The sequence below is a fragment of the Lampetra fluviatilis genome, chromosome 4, assembly GCF_964198595.1.
Source record: "Lampetra fluviatilis chromosome 4, kcLamFluv1.1, whole genome shotgun sequence".
In the NCBI taxonomy this organism is placed as follows: Eukaryota; Metazoa; Chordata; class Hyperoartia; order Petromyzontiformes; family Petromyzontidae; genus Lampetra; species Lampetra fluviatilis.
In genome coordinates, this window is record NC_136278.1 from 20,981,374 (window position 1) to 21,001,727 (window position 20,354).

Here is a 20,354-nt window from a genome sequence, read left to right on the forward strand (position 1 = left end):
TGAGAGCGTGGATGGTGAGAGCGCGAAAGTTTCCCACGGGACGCTCTCCCTCTCGGTCTGCCTTTGCCTGCCGCACTATTTGCACACAAGCACTTTCCCTTACAATGTAGTTGTGATAATGCATTGTATAATCATTTTTTTAATTCGCACTTTTAAATGCGTTTCTGTTCATCATTATTAAAGGCAATAGTTAAATAACACAGTAATACTATAACAATATACGTATTGATTAATGTATCTGTGAATGTTTTTGAAACGTAATAGATGTGTTTATGACCCCTAACCCGATTTTACTCAAACTTTAATTATAATTATTAATAGTAGCAGGTTTCATATTCGCTCCGTTCGCCGGGAAAGTGTATCCCCTGCTAATATTCAGGGTTTACTGTACAGTCAAACAGGTATTTATAGTTCTCAAACCAATGTTTTTATTTGTCAAGAGCTGGAATTTTATCCAAATTCAGCAAAAAATAATAATGAAGTGAAAATCAAATTTCATTTTTTTTACCAATCATTGATGGCCGAGCTACATTTGAGTAGCTGCTTTCATCACGGGTGGCTTACCTGGATTCGAATTTTTACAATCTCATTCACGAAAAACATGACAATGAAGTTACCAACACCAAAGCAAACCTCAGCATTGAGAAAGTAGTGAGAAAAATTGTTTTAATTCCACCGTTTTCTATTGTCATAAATTACATTCGGATAGCAACGATGGCATCAAGGCGTGAAGCAAAAACACCTTGATGAAATATTCTTGGGTCTTTCGGTAAAGTCACGTAGATAGGTTCAAAGAAAATAACAAAAAAATAACAAAAAACTACGACGTTTCGATCGCAACACAAGCGTTCTTTTTTTCCTTCCTGATCACAACCGCTTGTGTTGCGATCGAAACGCCGTAGTTTTTTGTTATTTTCTTTGAACCTATCTACGTGACTTTACTGAAAGACCCAAGAACATGAATTCCTGCAGTCACGAAAGCTTTAAGTCGAGATTTTACCTTGATGAAACACTCACTTTGTATCTCTCATTTGATACTCGGCAAGGATGATTCTAAATCTTCATAGATCAAAGTGCTACGGCCACATTGTGACGAGTCTGAGATCATCTCTCCTCCTGAAACTGAGAGCCCGGTGTAATCAATCCATGGGCCCTAATCGGGTCTAGCGGCGGTACTGGTTCGCTCCTCAAGAGTCCGTCGTTAGGAACCCCTCGACCACCTCATCGTAACGATTCGTGTTCATTTTGAACAGAGATAAAAGTCGAGCAAGATTCAATTTACAAACAAAAAATTAAGCCGCAGACGAAGCCGCCCCTCCTCCTCCTCGAGCACCGGTGTGACGGCCCCCCTTCCACCGCTCGCTCGGCCCGCCTCTCTGCTCCTCGTGTTCCTTCCTCCACTGCTGGTGTCCCTTTCACGCTCCTGCCCCTCACCCCAGTTGCTATTCTGTCTGACCTCCACTGCTCGTGACGATTCCTTACTGCTGGTCTCCCTGTCTCTCACTCTACTACGACTACTACTCTCAACTTGTCCTCTCTGTACTCTTCTCTCTCTCTGCACTCCCCTCTCTCTCTATTCAGAATCAGGATCTTTATTCACACTGGAGGAATCCGACTATGAAGCTCTTTTTCACAGATGTCCAGTAGAGCCACGGGGTTCAGAACGTTACAACAACTCGAAGTTACACTTCTCTCGAGACTTCTGCTTTAGTCCCCGCTGCTCCCCTCCCTGTCGACGACTGCCTGTCCCCTCTCCTCACTGCCCGTGTCCCTTCGCCGCCCGTGCTGCCCCCCCCCCCCGCCGCCACCGTTGCCTCTACGGCTGCCGCGGCTGCACCAGCACGAGCTGCACGTCCATGACGTTGGTGCCTGTGAGCCCCGTGACGACGAGGCCCTCGCCCAGCGCCGAGTAGAACCCAAACGAGTCGTTGCGCCGCAGGGCCTCCTCCACGTCCGCCCCGGCCGCACGCGCCTCGGCCACGAGCGAGGGCCACGCCAGCGCCCCGGCCGCCGGCGTGGGGCCGTCTTGGCCGTCCGTGCCGGCGCTCAGGAACACGGCGGAGCAGCCGCGCGTCGCGTCCACGGCGTTGCCGACGTCACCGACGCCGCTCGGTGCGGCAACGGGCCCGAGTGGGGACTGGTGGGTGCGGGGGGGAAACGTGCAACATGCGGGTGGCTATTCACGCAACTGTCTCCCGGTGAGTATACTGGCTCAGCTCAGTTACTCATTGGCTCACACAGAAGAGACCCGTAGACTCGCACTGAAACTTGCATAGACACCGATGCTTGCACAGAAACCGGAAATGGATGCCGCGTGTAGGTTTTCACAGCCGCTCGTAATCCAAGTGCGGTTTTCCGGGTTAGACCGCGTGCCGAGCATTTCTTCTCTCAAGCTCTCGCCACACACGACTGCAGAGAGAGAAGAAATGCTGAACATTCAGCCGAACCCGGAAGACAACACTCGGATAATCATAATAATTGCTGCCATTCCTCTGGCAATTGAACACTGACCCTGATGCCTATTCTTTCGGTAAAGTCACGTAGATAGAAAAAATAAAGTGAATAAAAATACCACGTCGTTCGATCGCAACACAAGCGGTTGTCATCAGGAAAAGGGGTCATAGCCTCTAAAGGCAAACTGTTTATAAAGGTTTGGAGATGGGCATAGCACCAACAATGCCAATGCAGCAGCAATGCCAATGCAGCAGCACCAACAATGCCAATGCAGCAGCACCAACAATGCCAATGCAGCAGCACCAACAATGCCAATGCAGCAGCACCAACAATGCCAATGCAGCAGCACCAACAATGCCAATGCAGCAGCACCAACAATGCCAATGCAGCAGCAATGGGCCACCAGGAATTCACTGCACCCCGCTCCAAACACCACACTCCACACACCACACTGCTGACTGGAGGTTGATTGACAAGGACAGGAGGTTGATTGAAGTACAAGATTCCTGACATGCAATATCCCGGCGTCTACAAACTAAGCTGTATCTGCGGCAGCAGTTACATTGGGGAAACTAAGCGACATGTCTCGGACCGTGTTCGTGAACATAAGGCAGATCTGAAACACGGTAGGACCAATACATGGCTGATCATTGTTTTAATGCGGCCGGCTCACACGAAATTGATTTCTCTAAGACGATGGTACTTTGCAAGCCTCCTGGCTATCAACAAAGATTTGTTCATGAAGCCATCCATATATACAGACACGAATTCAACAGAGAGGATGGTTATAGACTCAGCAATCATTGGAAAGATGTAATCAACCACTTTGGTTCATGACTTGACTTGTTTTCTTGTCAATCAACCTCCACCGTCAGCAGTGTGGTGTGTGGAGTGTGGTGTGTGCAGCGGCCCTTTGCTGCATTGGCATTGCTGCTGCATTGGCAATGTTGGTGCTGCTGCATTGGCATTGCTGGTGCTGCTGCATTGGCATTGCTGGTGGTGCTGACACACTTGGGCTACGCCCATCTCTAAAACTTTATAAACAGTTTTCCTTTAGAGGCTATAACCCTTTTTCCTGATGACGACCGCTTGTGTTGCGATCGAAACGTAGTGGTATTTTTATTCACTATATTTTATTTTTTTCTATTGATGTGACTTTACCGAAAGAACCAAAGAATATTAATTCCTGCAGTCACGGAAGTTTTAAGTCAAAACCCTGATGCCTGTTGGGGTTAGAGGTCAGTTGCATGGTTGGCTGCTGCGATTAGGATTACGAGTTGTGGCGAGTGTCTGCTTGGCTATCTTGGCTCGGCTGGTGGTGGTATGTCTGGTACCTGTATGGGCTGGGTTTGTCTCAAGCCCCCAAGCCTCCGAGCCACGTGCAGCGCCAGCTCCTGATTGCGCCCGCCCCGTCCATCGCCCCCGACGCTCACGGTCGTCTCCCCCCCGCACGCCACGCACAGGCGCCCTCCCCGGCGGCGCGCGGCCATCGCCACCGTGCCGGCCAGTGCCTCCGTCGACAGATCATCCACGCCGCACCTCGCCGCCGCCTCCTTTAGACGCTCCGCCTCCTCAACCTCGTCCACCTCGTCCTCCGCATCCCCTCCGCCCGTGGGGCCTCCGCGCGAGCGTAGGCGACGGCACGCGTACGCGATGAGCCGGGAGTAGAACTCGGCGGCGTCCGCCACGTCGCCCGTGACCGAGCGGGACAGCGCCAGCGGCTCGTAGCCCAGCCGAGCGGCGTGGGCGCACGCCTCCTGGAGCGCCAGCCCGCTGGAGCCCACGATGAGGTTGAGGACGTGGGAGAGGTCGTCGTCGTCGGAGCGGGGCGACGGCGGGTGGGAGAGGTGGTGCAACACGGAGGGCGCAACGCGGCCCAGCAGCTCGTAGCGGCCGAGCACGTCCAGGCAGTGCGACGGGGTCGTGGGGTTGCGCACCGTGGGGCCGCTCGCGATCGCTTCCAGGGGGTCCCCCACCACGTCCGACAGGATCAGCGTGACGACCTGGAGCGCACAAGGGCATCTCGTCATGCCATCCCTGCTCGTGCCTCTGCACGGTGGTACCCACTTGCTGCCTGTATGCGAGTATCTCGCAAATTTGAAAGCTCTTTCAAAAAGTGGGTTTGTTTTAGTTGTCATCTACGCTGCCGTTCCGATGTTGTTCCTTTAGACGTTATCCTGACCGGTCTCTGATGAAGTCTCTAGCCAGCAGACTGGCTGACTGCTCCTGCGTATGTGCTCCTGCGTATGCCTACGAGTGTGCGAGCGTGTATATGTAGGTGCGAGCACTCGTGTGCGAGTTGTGAATGTAAGTTAGCGTCTGCGCGAGAGCGCCCGCGTTTGTCCAGGACGTGGCGTGCCGCACCTCCGATCGGCGCGGTTGGCTACGTACGATGCGATAGAGCAGCGGTCGGGAACCTATGGCTCGCGAGCCATATATGGCTCTTCCGGTGACGGCATATGGCTCCCAGACAATTTTGAGTTGAAAAAAAAAATCAGTTTGGAACTGATTTTAAAATACTTGTGAAATTGCTTAATAATACTGTGTCATTTTAAAGTAAGCAGAAATTAGTTTTGAAGATAAATTTCACGGGTCACGGATCCCGTGACCCATGACCCGTGGGTCGGGTCGGGAACCAATGGCTCGCGAGCATGTCACGGGTCATTGTAAAGGTGAAGAAATCCATTTGATCAGATAGCCAACTAGTTTATCCGCTTCAACCCTTGTAACGGAAAAGATGGCGAAAAGAATAAAAGACGATGATTACCGTGCATTCCAGGCTGCGTGGACAGAGGAATTTGCATTTGTGGAGAGAACAAGATCTGCGGTATGTCTAATATGCAATGATAAAATTGCATCGATAAAACGGTCAAATATAAAGCGGCACTTCGATACGCACCATGCTTCATTTGCATCGAAATATCCAGCGGGGGACAGCAGGATAAAGGCATGCGAAGAGCTAAAGCGGAGAGTGCAAACGAGTCAGCAGCAACTACGTGTGTGGACCAAGCAAGGTGACGGGAATTCCGCTAGCTTTGGGGGTGCTTTGGCAATAGTAAGGAATGGAAAGCCATTCACAGATGGCGAGTATGCCAAAACATTCATGCTTGATGTGGCCAATGAACTGTTTGATGACTTCCCAAATAAAGACAAGATAATCAAACAAATAAAAGACATGCCTCTGTCAGCAAGAACTGTTCACGATCGTAACATCATGATGGCAAATCAAGTCGAGGAAACACAAATTAAGGACATAAACGCCGGGACATACTTTTCTCTCGCGTTAGATGAGTCAACAGACGTTAGCCATCTATCTCAGTTCAGTATAATTGCCAGGTATGCTGCAGGTGACACACTGCGTGAGGAAAGCTTGGCTGTTTTGCCAATGAAAGGGACAACAAGAGGAAAGGATTTATTCACGTCTTTCATGGAGTTTGCTAAAGAAAAAAAACTACCGATGGATAAACTTATTTCTGTCTGTACTGATGGTGTACCCTGTATGTTGGGGAAGAACAAAGGATTTGTAGCGCTTCTCCGTGAACATGAAAAGAGAGCCATCCTAAGTTTTCATTGCATCCTGCACCAGGAGGCACTTTGCGCTCAGACGTGTGGCCAGGAGCTTGGTGAGGTGATGTCGCTGGTCATTCGAGTGGTCAACTTTATTGTTGCCCGAGCTTTAAATGATCGCCAGTTTAAAGCTCTGTTAGAAGAAGTTGGGAATCATTATCCCGGTCTGCTTTTACACAGCAACGTGCGTTGGTTGTCAAGGGGGAAGGTGCTCAGCCGTTTTGCAGCTTGCCTGAGTGAAATCCGGACTTTTCTTGAAATGAAAGGCGTCAAGCATCCTGATCTAGACAACACTGACTGGCTCCTGCAGTTTCACTATCTCGTGGACATAACTGGCCATCTGAACCAGCTCAATGTGAAAATGCAAGGTATTGGAAATACAATCTCATCCCTTCAACAAGCAGTGTTTGCATTTGAAAGCAAGCTGGAAGTCTTTCTCAGGGACATTGAAACAGGTCGTCTTCTGCACTTTGAAAGACTGGCACAATTTAGAGATGCATGCTTAGCAAGTGACTCCACTCAACATCTGGATCTCCAGCAGCTAGCTGGCTTTACGTCCAATCTCCTGCAGTCATTCAAAGCACGTTTTGGAGAAATTCGTGCGCGCACTGGTCTTTTCAAGTTCATCACTCATCCACATGAGTGTGCAGTGGACAAAGTCGACCTGACATGCATCCCCGGGGACTCTATCGGAGACTTTGAGCTGGAAGTTGTTGACCTGAAGTCATCAGACATGTGGATGAGTAAGTTCAAGTCACTTAATCGAGAGTTTGAAAGTCTTGCGCGACAGCGAGCAGAGCTTGCGAGGGAACACAAGTGGACAGAAATGAAAAATCTTCAACCTGAAGACCAGCTGATTCTTAAAACTTGGAACGAGCATCCTGTGACATACCACACAATGCAGCGTGTGAGTATTGCCGTATTGACCATGTTTGGCTCTACATATGCATGTGAGCAGTCATTCTCGCATATGAGGAACATTAAGACCAACCTACGCTCACGTTTAACTGACGGAAGCCTCAACGCCTGCATGATGCTCAACCTCACCACGTATGAACCAGACTACAAGGCCATCAGCAAAACCATGCAGCACCAGAAGTCGCATTAAAAGTAAGACATTTAATTTATTATACGTTAAAAATACTATATGGCTCTCAATGAAATATATTTAGAAATATTTGGCTTTCATGGCTCTCCCAGTCAAAAAGGTTCCCGACCCCTGCGATAGAGATTCAACGTGCATACGTACATACACGTGCCCGCCCTCCCGTCACCTGTGCGGGTCGCGCCAGGCGGGCAAGGCCGCCGCCCTTGAGCAGCGAGAGGCCGCGGCGCACCGCGTTGAGCTCGCCGATGGCCGCCCCCCGCGTCGCCAGCAGCCGCGTCACCTCCTGCTTCTCCTGCAGACTCACGGGGGGCACCGGGGCGGGCAGCAGGGCGGAGCCACCCCCTGAGGGGCGGTGGTCAGAGGTCGCAAACAGGTTTTGATTCCTTACCCGTACCCGTACCCGGCTGCACAAGGGTCGCAAATGGGTACCCGTACCCGGCCGGGTACGGGTTCCCGTTCCCTACCCGTACCCGTACCCTACCCGAAATGAGTGACAAACGGTTACTCACCAGTGACTCACTCACCAGTGACTCACGGCCTACCCGTACCCGGCCGCACCAGGGTCGCAAACGGGTACCCGTACCCGGCCGGGTATGGGCAGCCGGGTATCGGGTAGGGTACGGGTATCGGGTACCCGGTTGGGAACCGAGCACGCTACCAGCAGTCAAAGTGACGGTGGTGGTGGTGGTGCACAGGCCCATGGTCCACAAACGTGTGGGGGGGGGGGGTCGGTGGATCGTGTGGAAATGGAGCGATGACATGTGCGCAAGATGTAAACTATTTTATTTCACCAGGCAAGGCCCACTGAGCTTTCTAACTTTTTTTGTCAGAAGCGACCTGGCGACAGATGATAGTCCAATGAAGTGGCTTATCATGTGGAAGTTTATAACAGCCCAATACTATAAACGCATATTTGTGAATGAGGAGTGAAAAACCGGAGGATCCGGAGAAAAATACAAGCGAACGCCAGGAGAACATGCAAACTCCGGCATCGGGATCAAACTTACGACCTCTTGTACAGCAGGCGAGGTAGTTAACACTACCGACGATGAGTCTCGGGGGAAAAAAATTGCAGATACAGTAATTGCGTGAATTAAAATTAACAATTTCTCCCAAACGCGTTGCAATGCGCGTATCGCGAGCGTAGGAATCCACTTTGCCAGATGAAATGTGCCCATCTATTACCCGCTCAGCTTTGGCTACTTCAATTTACATTAAATTCCCCTCCATTCCCCCCTCGTTGTGCCATTGCGGTCTCTCGCTACCGAGACGGCAATCACTCAAGCGCAAGGGGGGGGGGGGCGGCACCTGAGATGAGAACGAGGAGTAGGTCGCTCGGTCTCAGGGCTTCCACGAGCCGCTGGATGTAGCGGGCAGCTTCGAGCGACCCCTCGTCGGGCAGGTTATTGAGGGCCCCTTCGAACACCCTCAGCTTGGTGTCTGGCTGCAGAAGCATCTCTCTGCAACGTGAGAAATCCCACGCGCTTGCTCTCAACTCGCCGATTATATCGAGCCAATTTGGCACGCAGAGCCACATTGGTTTTAACAGAGAACGGTGCGCGGTAAAATGTTGCAGATGTCTGGCCATCCTGCCACCACAAATATCTTAAACAAACGGTTGTGACCAATGTCATAATGCCCAGCCACCTTTGTCTCTCCCCAGTGCTGATATTGAGCACACCACACTATGCACTCAACGTCAGTTGATTTCATGAAGGTGGGGAGGGTGCAGTGCCAGGACCATTAAAAAGCTGTAACAATGCCATTTGGCGTTCTCTGGTCTGACACTGGGTGAGACTAGGCCCTAAAGGCGGTCTCTGGCGTCGACCAATCAGTTTTGGAGACATTTATTAGCGGAGCGTGTTTTGTTTTTGCATGTTCACCACAAGTACGTGTGCTTATTGGACACTTTATTCCTTGAAAAACGTTTATATTTGGTGTTTGATCATCTCAACAGCTGTTTTATCGCCAGAAAGGGTAAAACCTATTCTTTTTTATTGCATAACGTTCACAACTGCCAGGAATGGAAGCCCGTTCGCCGGGATCGACCGTAGCGCCTCGCACTCGCCTACCCTCGGTGCTCATAGTGCCCCCGCACACACACACACACCTGCCTGCGCGTGCATGCGTACGTTTTGCCGGCCTGGCGAAGGCTCTCCTGCGCCCCCACGGGAACGCTGAGCGCTCCCCGCACCACGTGGCGGCCCAGCAGCTCCTCGGCAGCACGGCCCATGCCCAGCGCCGCCTTGCCGAAGCCCACCACCGTCACGTTGTGCCGCAGCGGGAAGCGGCGCCCGCCGGCGCTCAGCGTGTCGCCCCCCTCCACACGCAAGCTGCGCCGCACCATGCCCAGCGGCAGCACCGCCGACACGGCGCTCCGGAACAGCTCCTGCCGCGGGTGGTGGAGGGGGAGGGAGGGAGGGAGCACCGCTCTTTTCCAATCTCAAAGGGAGATGGACACCTGTGAAATAGTTCGTACAAAACCTATTGTGTCGTCTAATGCAGGCTGGTAATAACGTAGGAATACATCATTTAATTGGCTGAAATCAATTTATTAAACTTATGATACACGTATGCATCTGAGAATCGTACAAACGTTATGCTGTTTCGTTCAGGTTAAAAGCAAAAGAGAAACAGAATAACAAAACAATACAAATGAGAGAATGAAACGAGACGAGTTCGTCTAACCTTTACATGGGTACGTTGAACTTCTTTCGCACCATAGCCAGGCGTGCTAATCAGTGAGGGGGGGCGGGACGTTCTTGACCATAAAGGGAAGGTGGTATTATGTGACCATACCTCACCATGATGGTGGTGCGGCTTGATAAAGGCCGGGAGCACAGACATGCCAAAAGTACTGGACTCTATCACAATGGGTTGTTTCTGCATTGCCATCTGCTGCCCACCACAGAGCCCCTAAACCTACAAGTGGTGGTCACCTTTCAAAAACAGTTATCCAGCCTCCATCCTACTTAGCGTCTGAGATCTCACGAGATCGGGTGCATTGCGGATGATTTGATCACCTGGCCGAATGGTGTGAACATGTTTTGTATTTTTCTGTGTACACATGAGACTGACCTCCGCGTCGCTGCAGAGAGTGGGGTTCCTGCCCGGCGTGACGCCGCCAGCCGACGGGCGCATGTCGTGTCGTGAGCGGAGCGGGGCGAAGGCGGCGGCCGACGAGACGCAACGTCGATGGAGCCTCACGCATTTGAGCATGACGGCGTGGGTCCCGTTAAAGCTGCATTGGGACTACTCCACAAACACAGCCATATTTACAAGCGCGTCATATAGCGTAACCGTCACAACCACGATATCGAAACACATCCACATCGCAACTCTGCAATGCCACTTGATAACAACGTGGACCATGTGGTGCCACTCTTGCTATTGCTTCCTATAGAATCAGAATCTTTATTAATACTGGAGGAATCCGATGAGCCGTGAAGCTCTTTTTCACAGATGTCCTGTAGAGGCGGGTCAGAATATTAACATACAAAAAAACACGACAGGAGTGCAGAGTCTAGGAAAGATGAACAAATCACTTACATATACAAATAAAAATAAACAATGTTTTGTCTTACCAGGTAAGGCCCACTGAGCTATTAGCTTCGATTTGCGAGATCCAGTGCTTACTACACGTGACCAAGGTCCAATCTTAGTCTCGTCAGCACCATCCTTTATGTATTCAAATTGGTCGTTGACCTCCGGATGCCATTCCAATGCCAGCCAGTCTTGGTAACCCATCATCTGATGACGGCTGCTTGCGTTGTGGCCGAAACGTCGTGTGAATTTTATTGTTTTATTTGTATTATTTTATTATTTCCCTTCTACGTGATTTTACCGAAAGAACCAAGAATATGAATCCCTGCAGTCACGAAAGCTTTAAATCGAAACCCATCATCTCCCATGCGGCACACGTCCCACCCATCACAGTCTCGTATGCAGATACATTTTTAACACGTTCTTTATTTGTTATTACGGCAACTATGAGAGGCATCCCATTGCCGTAGTTATCAAGTACGCAGGCGGTGTAACTGCAACGGGGCTCATGGGCTGGACGGGCCGGAGAACAATGGATACGAAGAGAGGAGTAAATCGTAGGGAGGGGGGTCTCCATTGAATTGAGATTATTTTGCTGCTATAATAATAATTAGCCACTTTGTTGAGCTATCGTTTGTGGCCAAGTCACTTTTGAAAAATAAGTTAATATCTGAGTGGGCTTTACCAGGTCAGATAAAAAACGTGTTTGATATTTATTTTGAAGTTACTTGTTTACCTTGACAATACTCTATATTGGTGTTTTGGGTTAGATCACGTAAATATAAATGTGTCGTTAAACCCGCCACCACCCGACACAGCCAATAAGGTTTGTCACGTAAACAGAACATGCCAATTCGTTAATAGGAGACTTGAGATGGTTTAAGCAGGATCTTTATTCTCAAGGCAATTCACACCGTACTTCCACTCATCGAAACCCAACCCCGAACCCTTCAAATCGCCTCTCCTATATAGCCCGTCTCCCGCCCTTTTTAAATCCTTTATATTAAGTTCACTTGCTTGCTTGCTTGCGCGCTTACGACCGTGCAAATCTTTCGGTCGTTTTTTAACCCACTTCCCGTGATGCAATCGAGCTGACATTTTGCACACAGACTCGTTGTGCGTGACAATTTATTTTCGTGAAAAAAAAAATTCAAAAATTTTCCACTGTTTAGGAAAAACATTTTTTTCATATTTAATTTTAAATACCAATGTGATAAAAATGAAACTCTTACTCAAGAAAAACAGAAGTGAATAATAAAATAAAACCGATGCCACACATATAAAGGATTTATAGTGAAAAACTTTGTTTTTACGGGTTAATTTTTTTAACACTCACTCTCTTCTCGGGCCTACCCCTCTACTGCTAATCCTCCTGGGGGCCAATCCGTTCAGTGTCCTTCCCTCAATAATCGGATTGGGTGGCGTAGCACGGCAGCGCTCCCTAACCCGTGGTTGTGTGGTGTTGGTGTGTGAGGATGTCCCGAACATCCTCGACACTAGTAACGAAGTGCTTGTGGGTTTAACGACACATTCATATTTACGCGATCTAACCCAAATGTATTATAGATATTGGTCGCGAAAGCCTACGACTACTATGTGTTAAACTGACTTTGCACTCCTGTCGTGTTGTGTATTGTTTGTTGATGTAACGTTGTGACCCGCTACGTACTGGACGTCTGTGAAAAAGAACTCTAGAGCTCATCGTATTCCTCCCACGTAAATAAATATTCTTGATTCTGGATTGCCCCAGCTGGGGCGCATCCGGACCACGTGACAACGCCCGCCTCGACGTTGTGCTGCACGTGAAGGCCACGTGCTGATGGTGGTGGACATCACGTGGCTCGTCGGAATCACGTGATGCGGCAAATTACAATTCCCACGGTGCCTTTTCAGTTTTTTTATTTCATTGATTTGGTGTAGCCCTGTGAGCCATTCGGCTCTTGAATCGGGTGCAACCGCAACAGACAAAAAACATGAACAAGAAAACATCTTCAAACAGAAAAATCCAGGAAAAAACAGAAAACATCTTCCAGAAAAAAAGCACCGTACACCAACGCTGTGTGCAAACATCCCAGTGAGATGCAAGTCAAACAACAACAACAACCACAAGACAACTTAGATTAAAGCCATCAGTTTAACTCCGTACTACAACAAACAAACATGGCCAAACCAAAAAAACGTTTCTGAAATCACCAAAATAAAGCTATTAAGAAAAGTGGGAGTCGCTGACATGAGTTGAATTCGCGTGTACGATGGAGAATAACGACAGTGGATTTCAAAAAACGAGGTGTCGTGAAAGCTACAAAAAAAAAACCTGCCAGCAAAGTCCCTCGGCGGCGGTGAAGCGCCGTGCCCGTGTATCGCTCCGCGCGCTGTGTTCCTCCGCTGCGGGGCGAATCACCTCCAAGCCGCGCGCACGCGCTCCACCTCGAGTGTCTCCGCCAATCAGCGCGCGGAACGCGGAGGGGAGGGGGTGGGAGGGCGGGGGCGTCGCTCGACTGGCCCCAACAGCCAATCAGAAGCGTTTCGTCTCAGGATTCTTGCTGACAAGAGAATGGAAATCTATTGTCATTTGTATGCACACATTAACCCGCATCCCCCCCCCCCGGCCTTCAGACGTGATTGCATACCTGTAAACCTCTTATCAGTGCCCCCTACCATGTTTGTTTGTTTTAGTACATAGTTAGACTGATGGCCTTAATCTAAGTTGTCTTGTGGTTGTTGTTGGTTGTTTGACTTGCATCCCACTGGGATTTTTGCACACAGCGTTGGTGCACGGTGTTTTTTCTGCAATATTTTGCTGTCTTTTCTTGTATTTTCTGTTTGCACTCAGTCACATATTCACTTTAAGATGTTTTTTTGTTCATGTTTTTGTTTTTTGTTTGTTGCGGTTGCACCCGATTCAAGAGCTGAATGGCTCACAGGGCTATACCTAATAAATGAACTTGAACTACCTTATTAGAGACCAATTCAGACCTTATTGGTCACCTCGCGACCATTAGAAATCTCAACGTTCATCCTACAAAGTCGCACACAAACAAATAGACACATTTGTTTTGCCCTATCGAAGCGGCTTTACGCCGTGTGGATCTAAAAATCTCAATTTCCCTGCAGAAGAATACTGGTTAACCGTATGGGGTGCCAGCCATGTGATTGTCTCACACTTATCCCCTCTATTTATACCTGTGTTGTAATGTATTCCGCTCAAACCAACGAATACATGAAAAATGCATTCCATTCACTTGACGGATGGTGTCTCCGAACTTGCTACCGATATTATAAAATCTCACCGAAATAGGATTTCTCAACAATTCTGGCCGTCGCCTGATGATGCCGGTTGTAATTACTGGTGAAATGTCACGGCACTCGAATTGTAAATGTTGTAGTGGGTTTACTCTCCAACACAACCGGTGTGCTGAACTAGTATACTACACTATACACTACACTATACACTACACTATACACTACACTATACTAGAATTGTAAATGTTGTAGTGGGTTTACTCTCCAACACACAACCGGTGTGCTCAACTAGTATACTACACTATACACTACACTATAATTGTAAATGTTGTAGTGGGTTTACCCTCCAACACACAACCGGTGTGCTCAACTAGTATACTACACTATACACTACACTAGAATTGTAAATGTTGTAGTGGGTTTACTCTCCAACACACAACCGGTGTGCTCAACTAGTATACTACACTATACACTACACTATAATTGTAAATGTTGTAGTGGGTTTACTCTCCAACACACAACCGCTGTGCTCAACTAGTACACTACACTATACACTACACTAGAATTGTAAATGTTGTAGTGGGTTTACTCTCCAACACACAACCGGTGTGCTGAACTAGTATACTACACTATACACTACACTAGAATTGTAAATGTTGTAGTGGGTTTACTCTCCAACACACAACCGGTGTGCTCAACTAGTATACTACACTATACACTACACTAGAATTGTAAATGTTGTAGTGAGTTTACTCTCCAACACACAACCGGTGTGCTGAACTAGTATACTACACTATACACTACACTATACTAGAATTGTAAATGTTGTAGTGGGTTTACTCTCCAACACACAACCGGTGTGCTCAACTAGTATACTACACTATACACTACACTATAATTGTAAATGTTGTAGTGGGTTTACCCTCCAACACACAACCGGTGTGCTCAACTAGTATACTACACTATACACTACACTAGAATTGTAAATGTTGTAGTGGGTTTACTCTCCAACACACAACCGCTGTGCTCAACTAGTACACTACACTATACACTACACTAGAATTGTAAATGTTGTAGTTGGTTTACTCTCCAACACACAACCGGTGTGCTGAACTAGTATACTACACTATACACTACACTATACACTACACTAGAATTGTAAATGTTGTAGTGGGTTTACTCTCCAACACACAACCGGTGTGCTCAACTAGTATACTACACTATACACTACACTATAATTGTAAATGTTGTAGTGGGTTTACTCTCCAACACACAACCGCTGTGCTCAACTAGTACACTACACTATACACTACACTAGAATTGTAAATGTTGTAGTTGGTTTACTCTCCAACACACAACCGGTGTGCTGAACTAGTATACTACACTATACACTACACTAGAATTGTAAATGTTGTAGTGGGTTTACTCTCCAACACACAACCGGTGTGCTCAACTAGTATACTACACTATACACTACACTAGAATTGTAAATGTTGTAGTGAGTTTACTCTCCAACACACAACCGGTGTGCTGAACTAGTATACTACACTATACACTACACTAGAATTGTAAATGTTGTAGTGGGTTTACTCTCCAACACACAACCGGTGTGCTGAACTAGTATACTACACTATACACTACACTAGAATTGTAAATGTTGTAGTGGGTTTACTCTCCAACACACAACCGGTGTGCTCAACTAGTATACTACACTATACACTACACTAGAATTGTAAATGTTGTAGTTGGTTTACTCTCCAACACACAACCGGTGTGCTCAACTAGTATACTACACTATACACTACACTATACACTACACTATAATTGTAAATGTTGTAGTGGGTTTACTCTCCAACACACAACTGCTGTGCTGAACTAGTATACTACACTATACACTACACTATACACTACACTAGAATTGTAAATGTTGTAGTGGGTTTACTCTCCAACACACAACCGGTGTGCTCAACTAGTATACTACACTATACACTACACTATAATTGTAAATGTTGTAGTGAGTTTACTCTCCAACACACAACCGGTGTGCTGAACTAGTATACTGCACTATACACTACACTATACACTACACTAGAATTGTAAATGTTGTAGTGGGTTTACTCTCCAACACACAACCGCTGTGCTCAACTAGTATACTACACTATACACTACACTATAATTGTAAATGTTGTAGTGGGTTTACTCTCCAACACACAACCGCTGTGCTCAACTAGTACACTACACTATACACTACACTAGAATTGTAAATGTTGTAGTGGGTTTACTCTCCAACACACAACCGGTGTGCTGAACTAGTATACTACACTATACACTACATTATACACTACACTAGAATTGTAAATGTTGTAGTGGGTTTACTCTCCAACACACAACCGGTGTGCTCAACTAGTATACTACACTATACACTACACTAGAATTGTAAATGTTGTAGTGAGTTTACTCTCCAACACACAACCGGTGTGCTGAACTAGTATACTACACTATACACTACACTATACACTACACTAGAATTGTAAATGTAGTGGGTTTACTCTCCAACACACAACCGGTGTGCTGAACTAGTATCCTACACTATACACTACACTATACACTACACTAGAATTGTAAATGTTGTAGTGGGTTTACTCTCCAACACACAACCGGTGTGCTCAACTAGTATACTACACTATACACTACACTATAATTGTAAATGTTGTAGTGGGTTTACTCTCCAACACACAACCGCTGTGCTCAACTAGTACACTACACTATACACTACACTAGAATTGTAAATGTTGTAGTGGGTTTACTCTCCAACACACAACCGGTGTGCTGAACTAGTATACTACACTATACACTACACTAGAATTGTAAATGTTGTAGTGGGTTTACTCTCCAACACACAACCGGTGTGCTCAACTAGTATACTACACTATACACTACACTAGAATTGTAAATGTTGTAGTGGGTTTACCCTCCAACACACAACCGGTGTGCTCAACTAGTATACTACACTATACACTACACTAGAATTGTAAATGTTGTAGTGGGTTTACTCTCCAACACACAACCGCTGTGCTCAACTAGTACACTACACTATACACTACACTAGAATTGTAAATGTTGTAGTTGGTTTACTCTCCAACACACAACCGGTGTGCTGAACTAGTATACTACACTATACACTACACTATACACTACACTAGAATTGTAAATGTTGTAGTGGGTTTACTCTCCAACACACAACCGGTGTGCTCAACTAGTATACTACACTATACACTACACTATAATTGTAAATGTTGTAGTGGGTTTACTCTCCAACACACAACCGCTGTGCTCAACTAGTACACTACACTATACACTACACTAGAATTGTAAATGTTGTAGTTGGTTTACTCTCCAACACACAACCGGTGTGCTGAACTAGTATACTACACTATACACTACACTAGAATTGTAAATGTTGTAGTGGGTTTACTCTCCAACACACAACCGGTGTGCTCAACTAGTATACTACACTATACACTACACTAGAATTGTAAATGTTGTAGTGAGTTTACTCTCCAACACACAACCGGTGTGCTGAACTAGTATACTACACTATACACTACACTAGAATTGTAAATGTTGTAGTGGGTTTACTCTCCAACACACAACCGGTGTGCTCAACTAGTATACTACACTATACACTACACTATACACTACACTAGAATTGTAAATGTTGTAGTGGGTTTACTCTCCAACACACAACTGCTGTGCTGAACTAGTATACTACACTATACACTACACTATACACTACACTAGAATTGTAAATGTTGTAGTGGGTTTACCCTCCAACACACAACCGGTGTGCTCAACTAGTATACTACACTATACACTACACTATAATTGTAAATGTTGTAGTGGGTTTACTCTCCAACACACAACCGCTGTGCTCAACTAGTATACTACACTATACACTACACTATAATTGTAAATGTTGTAGTGGGTTTACTCTCCAACACACAACTGCTGTGCTGAACTAGTATACTACACTATACACTACACTATACACTACACTAGAATTGTAAATGTTGTAGTGGGTTTACTCTCCAACACACAACCGCTGTGCTCAACTAGTATACTACACTATACACTACACTATACACTACACTAGAATTGTAAATGTTGTAGTGGGTTTACTCTCCAACACACAACCGCTGTGCTCAACTAGTACACTACACTATACACTACACTAGAATTGTAAATGTTGTAGTGGGTTTACTCTCCAACACACAACCGGTGTGCTGAACTAGTATACTACACTATACACTACACTATACACTACACTAGAATTGTAAATGTTGTAGTGGGTTTACTCTCCAACACACAACCGGTGTGCTCAACTAGTATACTACACTATACACTACACTAGAATTGTAAATGTTGTAGTGAGTTTACTCTCCAACACACAACCGGTGTGCTGAACTAGTATACTACACTATACACTACACTATACACTACACTATAATTGTAAATGTTGTAGTGGGTTTACTCTCCAACACACAACCGCTGTGCTGAACTAGTATACTACACTATACACTACACACTACACTAGAATTGTAAATGTTGTAGTGGGTTTACTCTCCAACACACAACCGGTGTGCTCAACTAGTATACTACACTATACACTACACTATACACTACACTAGAATTGTAAATGTTGTATTGGGTTTACTCTCCAACACACAACCGATGTGCTCAACTAGTACACTACACTATACACTACACTAGAATTGTAAATGTTGTAGTGGGTTTACTCTACAACACACAACCGGTGTGCTCAACTAGTACACTACACTATACACTACACTAGAATTGTAAATGTTTTAGTGGGTTTACTCTACAACACACAACCGCTGTGTTCAACTAGTGACGAATCGTCACGTCTTGTTTACGTTACAAACCTTACTAATTGCTTACTAATAATTGGCTGCGGCGGGTTTAACGACACATTAACGAGCTCTAACCCAAAAACTTCTTATCATGTGTTGTGTGTGCTGTGAGTGAGTTATGTGAGTGCTGTGAGTGATGTGAGTGTGAGTGAGTGATGTGAGTGAGTGTGTTGTGAGTGTGAGTGAGTGATGTGAGTGTGTTGTGGGTGATGTGAGTGAGAGTGAGTGATGTGAGTAATGTGGGTGAGAGTGAGTGATGTGAGTGAGTGATGTGAGTGATGTGGGTGATGTGAGTGAGTGAGTGATGTGAGGAATGTGGGTGATGTGAGTGAGTGATGTGAGTAATGTGGGTGAGAGTGAGTGATGTGAGTGAGTGATGTGAGTGATGTGGGTGATGTGAGTGAGTGAGTGATGTGAGGAATGTGGGTGAGAGTGAGTGATGTGAGTGAGTGATGTGAGTGATGTGAGTGAGTGATGTGAGTAATGTGGGTGAGAGTGAGTGATGTGAGTGAGTGATGTGAGTGATGTGGGTGATGTGAGTGATGTGAGTGATGTGGGTGAGGGTGAGTGATGTGAGTGAGTGATGTGGGTGATGTGAGTGATGTGAGTAATGTGGGTGAGAGTAAGTGATGTGAGTGATGTTGGTGAGAGTGTTGTGAGTGATGTGAGTGAGTGATGTGAGTGAGTGTTGTGAGTGATGTGAGTGAGTGATGTGAGTAATGTGGGTGAGAGTGAGTGATGTGAGTGAGTGATGTGAGTAATGTGGGTGATGTGAGTGATGTGGGTGATGTGAGTGATGTGAGTGAGTGATGTGAGTAATGTGGGTGATGTGAGTGATGTGGGTGATGTGAGTGAGTGTGTGATGTGAGCAATGTGGGTGAGAGTGAGTGATGTGAGTGATGTGAGTGAGTGATGTGGGTGATGTGAGTGATGTGGGTGAGTGAGTGATGTGAGTGATGTGGGTGAGTGAGTGATGTGAGTGATGTGGGTGATGTGAGTGATCTGAGTGAGTGAGTAAGTGATGTGGGTGATGTGAGTGATGTGAGTGAGTGATGTGAGTAATGTGGGTGAGAGTGAGTGATGTGAGTGATGTGAGTGAGTGATGTGGGTGATGTGAGTGAGTGATGTGAGTAATGTGGGTGAGAGTGAGTGATGTGAGTAATGTGGGTGAGAGTGAGTGATGTGAGTGAGTGAGTGATGTGAGTAATGTGGGTGATGTGAGTGAGTGATGTGAGTGAGTGATGTGAGTGATGTGAGTGATGTGGGTGATGTGAGTGAGTGATGTGAGTAATGTGGGTGAGAGTGAGTGATGTGAGTGAGTGATGTGGGTGATGTGAGTGAGTGATGTGAGTAATGTGGGTGAGAGTGAGTGATGTGAGTGAGTGATGTGGGTGATGTGAGTAATGTGGATGAGAGTGAGTGATGAGAGTGAGTGATGTGAGTGCTGTAATTGTTATGATTGCTGTTGCTGCAGCACCTTGGGGGGCTCGTGGCGTTGAATGAATTCG

The 20,354-nt window shown here is 46.7% G+C and overlaps 1 protein-coding gene across 4 annotated transcripts; it reads right to left on the reverse strand.

Moving 5' to 3' along the window:
- Window positions 1-937: 937 nt before the first annotated feature.
- Window positions 938-20,347, reverse strand: GLYCTK (glycerate kinase). Of its 4 annotated transcripts, none has more exons than XM_078855770.1 (7): window positions 20,324-20,341; window positions 10,208-10,381; window positions 9,262-9,518; window positions 8,438-8,589; window positions 7,296-7,471; window positions 3,789-4,457; window positions 938-2,137 (listed from the first exon to the last, which is right to left on the reverse strand). In XM_078855770.1, exons 2-7 carry the CDS (start codon window positions 10,346-10,348, stop codon window positions 1,817-1,819), a joined length of 1,716 nt encoding a protein of 571 aa, XP_078711896.1. In that variant the 5' UTR covers window positions 10,349-10,381; window positions 20,324-20,341; the 3' UTR covers window positions 938-1,816. The 4 variants fall into 4 exon arrangements, with proteins under 4 accessions (XP_078711896.1, XP_078711895.1, XP_078711898.1 ...); XM_078855769.1 differs by lacking the exon at window positions 20,324-20,341 and adding an exon at window positions 12,991-13,112; XM_078855772.1 differs by lacking the exon at window positions 8,438-8,589 and having other exon boundaries at window positions 7,296-7,421; window positions 20,324-20,347.
- Window positions 20,348-20,354: the final 7 nt, after the last annotated feature.